An 8617-nucleotide genomic window follows, 5' to 3' on the forward strand; every position below is an offset into this window, starting at 1 on the left:
TCTCATGGGTATCATTTACAGAGCCAAACACTGTCTGGTGCCAGTGCAGAAAATAATAGGTAGTTTCACTCATCACTGTGGCATCGAAATTTTAAAAAAGGTGACAAAAATTCAAAAGCACAAAATTATATTATAAAGTATTATGCATGAAAGCAAATAGCTAGTACAAGCCGCTTATTGAATGAACCTTTCTGACATGCATAGAAACTCCCTTTGCATGTCTCTAAGGTGCAATATACAAATCAAAATTTGCATTTTCAAAATATGTTTGAGAATTGCTGACTATGTCTTTTAAGCCTTACAAGTCTTCATGAATTCATTGTCACATATGAAATACACTCTTAAATGTGGAAAAGATGTTGTGAATGAATGTGCCCTAGCAGCTGTTGTTTTGTTTTTGTTATGCAAGGCTAATTCAATTTAAAAAATAAAATGCTGATGATATATAAAGATGGACGGCATCAGTTCCAAGCAATTGCCACCATTATGCAACTGTGTGAGTTTTTACACAAACTCTGGTTAGAAGCACAAAATAACACTTTATTGGTGAAACTAGCATAAAACATTTTATGTGCATTACATAACACTATTATCACCAATAATAAAAAAGAAGCTTTTTTAACATTTAAGAATTATGAAGAAGAAAAAAACTGTTTGCTAAACTGAGCCTCTATTCATGAGCAAGAATCAGAGAGAACAAATTAAGTGAGAGAGCAAGAAAGCAATGCAATTATCTCCCCTGACAACGTACAGATTCTCCTAATAAACTTTTTAACTCGATTTTATTCCATTTTTTCTCTGGCGCTAGATGTAGACCGTGTCTCAAAGCCTAGGGCACTACCTACCTAAACAGCCTCGACTGCATGCAAACGATTCCAAAATGCTGTCTAGGTAGGCGACTCGCTCGGTTTGGAGACACGGCCACAGTTAATTCGTCGGCGGGCTCTGCATATCAATGAGGCGCTGGAGCGCGTGTTTATAGAAGCTCAGAGCTCGAGCGCAACTCTTCAGATTGAGAAGAGCGTGGCGTACCGCGGAGCACACACAACATTACAGAGACACAGACGGGTTTATCATCACTCTCGATTTGGATTTGAGTGGCTTGAGTAAATCGGAGGCTGCTGGAGCTTCTCAACAAACTATTAGGGATGAATCGCTGTACGGCCGCTTTACTTTTGCTGGTTATCGCCGTTTATTCGCTCAACACAGAGGGTGAGTGCATGTGTTATGTTTATTATTTTTTTTATTTTTTTTAATGTAGGGTTACAGTGTCAATCACTACAGAATTCGACGTTTTAGCTATTTCCGAAGTGCATGATTTTAGTAGCCTATAACACATCTATGCTTCTATTTGATCTGTTTTGAACTTTTCCAGCAGAATAGCAGCGCCTTTTACTGGTGCAAATTGTCTAATATCTCCACTTGTCTCAGACAATCTAGTTCATTCTGCAAAACTTGGCCAGTGGTAGTAAATAGTGGCTCTTTGTGTTGCTGGATGAGTCTTGTTGGCTTGTGTCCTGAGAGGCTGTTTAGAGATGATGCTGAATGGAGCAGAGAAGATTGATGAGGGATCAGATGTAGGTCACGCGCAGCTCACCTGCTGGAGGAGATCGAGGGAAAACAGCAAATGGCTCTTTAATGAATCTCCACCACGCCAGTCTGCTGTGCTGTTTGTTGATTTTTGTGCAGCCTCGTTGTCAGTTCAGTTTTGGATGCGTTAATGCTGCCTGGAACATGTCAGAAAGCATCTCTGGAGGAAATGGCCATGTTATATTTCATCAAAAAAAAAAAAACATTAATGCCTGATCAGAATTAAGCACATTTACCTCACAAATTTTCATTATGTTAATGCAAAAAGTAAACTAATTAACAACTATCATGCATATTTACAGTACTTGTCCTTTACTATTTATTTTTTGAAATGCATAAAAATGAACAAATTACATTTAATGCATGTTAATGCAAATGAAATATGTTGTTTGCATGTAAACTTCAGGTTTTTTATAATGCTGTTTTATTAAAGGAATGCTTTTATAAAAATGTGTACACATTCACATTGGCTTTTCACTTTTAGGCTCTATTTTCTTCATGCAGCTGTATCGTCTTTCTATCTTCTCTATTCAAAGATAATTTCTTTTTGAGCTTGGGTTCAACATGAATCCGATATCTCTTGACAGTTTTTGTGAGATATACTGCATGATTTTCCTTGAGACTGAAACGTTTTATTCATTTCTTAGCATACAAGTGCAGATGCACGAGAAAAGGTCCGAAGATCCGGTACAAAGATGTACAAAAGCTGGAGATCAAGCCTAAACATCCGTACTGCCAAGAAAAGATGATATTGTGAGTTGCACAAAAATGTTATCTTTGATTTGCTCGTTTTGTGTCTGTAAGTGTGTTTGGTGTGTTTTTATGACTGTTTATGATCTGGAGTAGGTTCTTTTAACTGGATAACAACTCAATAATTAGCTATTCTGTAAATATTATATATTTATTAAGCAGCTAATATTTCCAGTAACTAGTCTTAGAATAAAAAAACAAAATATTAAACCATTTTTTAGAAGATGTTTGTTGATTTCCTCATTGCTGTAACTGCAGCTCATATGTGTCGGCTGCCCCTAGACCCTGCTAGATAAAACAGGTCATTTCATCTCGAGGTGGTCAAGCATGGTGATCCAGCTCAATCCAGTTCACACCAGTTTAATCAGCTCTAACCAGACTGTAGCTGTCAGGTAATGGCCACCAAATGCATAATGGACTACGTAATGGCCATAAATGACCATCTTAGATCAGCTATAAACCTTGTCAAACCAGTAGCCAGCAGAAGCCGTTTCAACTGGATTTTCAATTAGGATCCGGATGACAATTTAGTGGCACATTTAGAAGATGCTACCGTCAAAATGAAATTGTTTAGCATGGTTGTTGTGAAAATGCATGAATCCTGAACAGCGTTTTTGAAGCCTGTAAGATCCAAACGTGTTTTCTATTGTGTGAAGCAAACTTGTGTTTGTGAAAAGCATGTCTTTTTGATTGACATTATTATACATTCTGTTCCACCTGCTGGCCATTTTAGGCATTGCAACATATTTACAGAGCTGGAGATATTTAAAATCAGTATATAGTCAAGTTATGTCTTATAGTCAAACAAACTATGATCTTAGTTAGATAATTATTTGAGTGTTCAAAAGAAGTTTTAGGATTATATGCTATATATATAAATCTCATTACATATGAACTGAGAGAGAGAGAGAGAGAGATCGGTCTGCAGTTTAGATCCAGAATTTTTTCTCAGAACTAGATTTAAAATGAAATTGGTCAGATGTGAAACTTATTACTTGATTAATTTACAGAAATATTTGAAGCGCACAGATATTAGTCTTTATGCTTATAATGCAGAAAATCATTTGTGGCCGTTTAGCCTCAAAATGTTTGGTAAATAATCCCTGGGCATTTAGCTCATTTGTGTGGATTTGCATTGGTGAAAAACAAACCCGGTGGACTGAAAGTGTTCCTTCACTTCAGTTTATGGCACTGGATTCTGAGTGAGAGTTTAACATTCTAGAAGCTTCTCCAGTCCCACAAGAGCTCCTGCTCTGTTTTAAGAGGCCAATGAAGAGTTTAGAGTCAACAAATATGTTCTTTTGGCTGCGCAGGTGAATAATAAAGTGAAAATCTAAATAAAAGTCTAGGCACTCTTGGTCGGTTTGCTTCAATGATTCCAGCGATGTGGGAAATATCTTCTTAATAGGCAAAACAAGCTGCGGTATTGAATTCTGCTTTGAATTTGTATTTGTTTACCAGTCATGTCGTGATGATTCACCTCAGAATCACTCATTTGTCAGGATTTGTCCAATTTCTACCTTCTGCATATCATTTAAATCCATCCACTCATCCGTAATTTCTCCCATGTGTTTACAGTGTGACCATGGAGAATGTGTCCCGTTTCAAAGGTCAGGAGTATTGCCTGCACCCCAGACTCCAGAGCACTAAGAACCTTGTCAAGTGGTTCAAAATCTGGAAGGACAAACACAGGTAGCGTTCAGTAAACTTTCGCTGATCTTCTTGAGATTTCAAACATCGCTTCTACGTTATTGCCTGCCAGCATTGCAAACATAAAACCCAAATGACTCATGTACTTTGACATATTTCCCAAGATGAATATTCAAGCGAAATTCAATGAGAAAAAGGGACTGTTTTGTCTATCAGGAATGCATTGATAAAGTCAAAAGTCAATTTACATAGTTATTATAGTTTGATTAAAGATTACAGAGACATCATTTTCTATTAGATTAAAATGCTTTAATTTTCTGTACAACAATGAAGTTTCTGTGCCTTAAAAGGTCTTAAATTGGAGCAGAAAGACAGTTTTCTTCAGTATTTTTGTTTTGTTTTCCATTACAAATATCTAAACCTCATTAAATCAACATGTAAATTAAAGATATTAAGTCTTGAACAAAGTGTACGCTCGAAACGAGCAAACATCTGTCAGTGGGGTATGAAAACTAAACCAGCTGGCAGATATTTGCTCTTGTTTCAATCAAACTCAATTAATTTTGATCAATTTCTCAGAAAACAAGACTTTTTTTGCTTGTCATGTAAATGGATCTTGATTTAAGAATCAGACACTTGCACTGAAAACCAAGAGAAAACCTTTTTTTTTTTTTTTATGTAATGACAAAACAGTAACAGTTATTTCCATATTCTAGTGGCTGAGAGCAAAGGTTCAAGTTCTCCATTCAATGCTTGCCTTAAGTTTTCTGTACTTAAATTTATATTCAGAAAACCCCAAATAAGATGGGGAACATTAAAGGTGCACTCAGTTTTTTTTTTTTTTTTATGTTTATTAAAAAGGCATTTAATAATACTCTTGAAAATGTATGAAATGTCACCATGAAATATATTTTTTTAAATTGCAGTGTTTATTATAAAAATTAACCCATGCATGTTTTCATTCCTGTTCCCTCACAATTTTTAAGCAAAAACATTAACTTTCCCTCATCTGATACATAAAATCAAGTCCTGCCTACTTTTCTTTCTTTTTTTGTGTGTGTCATTTCACTAAGATATGTCACTTTTACGTTTCATGCTGACTTTAAAGTCATGTGCACTCAGAAGACTCGACCCCACTAGGTGTCAGTATAAGCCTAAGCACAACAGACAAAAAAAAGATATTAAACCTCTCAAATATGTGTTTTTTTGGCTCTTTGTAGGGTGTATGAGGCCTAATCGTTCTCCATGCACGAAGCTGAAAACATTGCGGGATGCGCTGCACCTCCGGTGACCTATGGAAGACCAGAGGACCACTTTTTTAAAGCATGACAAAGCATATACCAGCTTATCAAGCACACCAGTTTTATTAATGTGGAATAATTTATAGTCATACAAAAATATTTCTTATACAATGTCATTACGAGCCAAATGCGCAGTTGCGGCAGAGAAAAGTCCCTGTGAATCAGCACCATCTGTAAGAAGTGATCATTACATTTTTGCGACGTGTAATGTTTTCTGAAGCATCGGTTCAGATTCATTGTGTCGTGGCATATAAAGGGGTCCTGATACCATCTGGTTTGAAACTACTGTGATATACTATCCACAAGTGTCAAAGTAGATCTTAAGAGTTCTCACAGGACAAAAATATGGAAGATGTGTGCATAAAGACTTTCTGTTCTATGCCGACATTCAAAAGGAGGCAAAGTGTTATTCCTCAAAATCATTGTCAAAATATTGTTTCTCATTGATCTGCCCCAAAAGTGCCGGAGGAACTTATAATACTTTGGAATTTGGTACTTCATGGTGAAGTGAAAGAGATGAAGTTGCATTCAATAATATCAATCATTTAAATCATATCATACTCTATATTTACACATACACTTCGGTGGGAATGTACCGCCACATGACAAGCACATGAACATTGGGGGGAACACAAGCTTTTTATTTAATATCGGCCCTCCTATCAGCACATTCTGAACTACATGTGCCTCCTCTTTGAGGTGTGCAGGTTTTGTAAGCTATTTGTTTGGTATGACTGTGTTTTTCTTTTTGGTAAATGGCATGTTTCTCGTCTCCTCTTGTACATCAGATTGTATGTATAAGCACACAGAATAGGCTCTTGTGTAGAGACCACTTCGCCTAGTCTAGCTTGTTCAGAATTTATTAGCGAAGCCTATGTATTGTATCACAGAATTGTTGTTTTACTATTTAAATCATAAATCATAGAAATGTTTGTGTGTTTGGACTGATCCACCAAACACAACTTAAGTCCAAGGAGTGTAATCTTCAAACACAGCAATAAACATATAAATAAATCACTGGGTGTGTCTGCTTTTTATTGCTTAATTGTTTTATTTGAATGTCAATTGTGTGATAATATGGCTTTGTATATAATTTACTCACAAATTGTAGGTAAGAAAAGAGGCCACATTTTGGCAGTTTAGATGACAAAGTTATTGTCCGGTGATAAAAGAGAAACTTGATGAGTTCATGCTGAGATTAGTCTAAGGACATCAGGGTGATTATAGTAACTAAATCTAAAACCAAAAAAAAAAAAAGAAATATACAATGACTGAAAACTAATTTTTAAATATATTAAACTTATTTTATTTCAAAATTTCTCTCAATTTAACTCCATAACTAAAGCTAAAACTGAAATAAAATTTATACAAACTATTGTAAAAAATTTATAAAGATTACGAAACCATACAAAATTTGTATATAACAAAATTTATTTAATTTTATTATTTATTATTACTTTTACCCGAACTTGAAATCAAAACAGAAAATATAAAAATAAAAACTAATTCAAACTATTAATAAAAACTATAATGGTATCTCAATGATACTAAAACACTGAAAGACATCCACTGAATTCATCTAATAAATCTCTTATCATAAAAAGATGCTTTCAATGATCTATAGCAATTGGAAAATGAAAAATAGACATCCTTTAGATGAACACTGAAAAAAATGGACACCCAAATGAATATTCAGTCAATAGGGGATTGATTGATTGATTGATTATATATGATGACATGGGGAAAAGTATTGAACTACTGATGTATTTAATACTTTGTTCAAATCCTTTGCTGGTAATGACAGCTTTAAGATGCCTCCTGTAGGAGAAACTAGTGGCAGGCATTGCTCAGGTGTGATTTTGGCCCATTCTTCCAGAGACTCTTCAAATCTGCAAAGCTCTGTGGGCCTCTTCTATGAACTCTGATCTTTAGCTCTTATTTTCTATTGTATTCAGGTCAGGTGATTGGCTGGCCATTCTAGCAGCTTTATTGTCTTTTTCTGAAACCAGTTGAGAGTTTCCTTGGCTGTATTTGGGATCATTGTCTTGCAGCTAATATTAATTTCCACTGACGAGGGCCAGGATTGCTTTCTAATTACTGATAGATGTCAGCTGGTGTCTTGGCTTTCCATGCCATCTTGCACCTATCTTTCTTCATGTGTTCACAACTTTTTCCCTGTGTCATTCCAGTTTATTAAACATAACTTAATTTCTGAACTTAGGCCCTATTTTTGTTTTGTTTTCTTTGTATGTATGGATTACTTGGGTTGTTACCGACATCTGGTGAAAATTTCAAATCAACAGCAAAAATACAAGTAATCTGGATTATGGTCCAGATTCCAAAAATCAAGTACTTGTAATTAGAATATATTATTATGGTCATAATCAGATTACAGTTCCTTTTTATAGATTACTTGATTAGCTACATATTATTCACACAATGACAATAAATCATTCATAATTTATCAATCCTCCAGAAATCTGTTTCTTTTTTAATTGTTTCTTTTTAAAACCCTACTGTGTGTCATGCCATTTAGCTCTGACTATATTCATAATATATAATGTCATATTAGACAATGTATGAAACAAATCATTTATTTACTTTCTTTTACTTTCAGTAACTGTTGATTCTTGAAGTTTGACAAAAATAGTTGAAACTTTGTGTGTGTCACTGTTTTCATGTTTATTAATGTTTGTTCATGTAATGTAGGGATTCACAAACGTTTTTGTCACCAAACCCCTTTGAAATTAAATATTTACTTAATTAAATATTTTAGAGGAAATGAATATTTCAATAATTTAACAACACACACGTTTACGGTTCGGTGTTGATTAATGGTCAGGGAAACAAATTAAATATTTATATTCTAATGGTTTAAGTGTTTAATTACTTTTTTAAATTTATTTTAAATAAATTAGCCTTTTTTATGATTTAATTAATTATTGTGTGTGTGTGTGTGTGTGTGTGTAGTTAAAATTGAAGAAAAAAACTTTTAAAAGTTAAAATGGAATAAGTAGTTTTATGGAATAAAATTACGTTGGAATGTCCACAATGTCCTTGAACTTCTGAAATGTGAGTCATATTTTATCATTCATGTTAAGGGTTTATTCTCTGGTAAGCTGTTTTTCTCCCTTGCGGAGAAGAAGCGCAATGGTACAAGCTGGGGTTGAAACGAACGCTTCTCGTATCACTCACCATCTCTCTTACATGCAGAAATGCATGTCCTCCCTCAAAATTCACAAACACGGTGTCAACCGCTGCCTCAGTGACACTCACGCTCATGCTTGTCATTGCCCGCAAAGTCTCCTGGGACTGGAGCAAATGAA

At 34.8% G+C, this 8617-nt stretch overlaps 1 protein-coding gene across 1 annotated transcript; it reads left to right on the forward strand.

Moving 5' to 3' along the window:
• The first annotated feature begins 954 nt into the window (after positions 1 to 954).
• Positions 955 to 6529, forward strand: LOC306852848 (C-X-C motif chemokine 14-like). Its single transcript, XM_079389959.1, has 4 exons — positions 955 to 1212; positions 2238 to 2343; positions 3919 to 4032; positions 5211 to 6529. The coding sequence occupies exons 1-4, from the start codon at positions 1149 to 1151 to the stop codon at positions 5224 to 5226; spliced, it is 300 nt and encodes a 99-aa protein (XP_079246085.1). The 5' UTR covers positions 955 to 1148; the 3' UTR covers positions 5227 to 6529.
• The last annotated feature ends 2088 nt before the right edge of the window (positions 6530 to 8617 follow it).

Source organism: Barbus barbus, assembly GCF_936440315.1.
Source record: "Barbus barbus genome assembly, chromosome: 33".
Classification (NCBI taxonomy): Eukaryota; Metazoa; Chordata; class Actinopteri; order Cypriniformes; family Cyprinidae; genus Barbus; species Barbus barbus.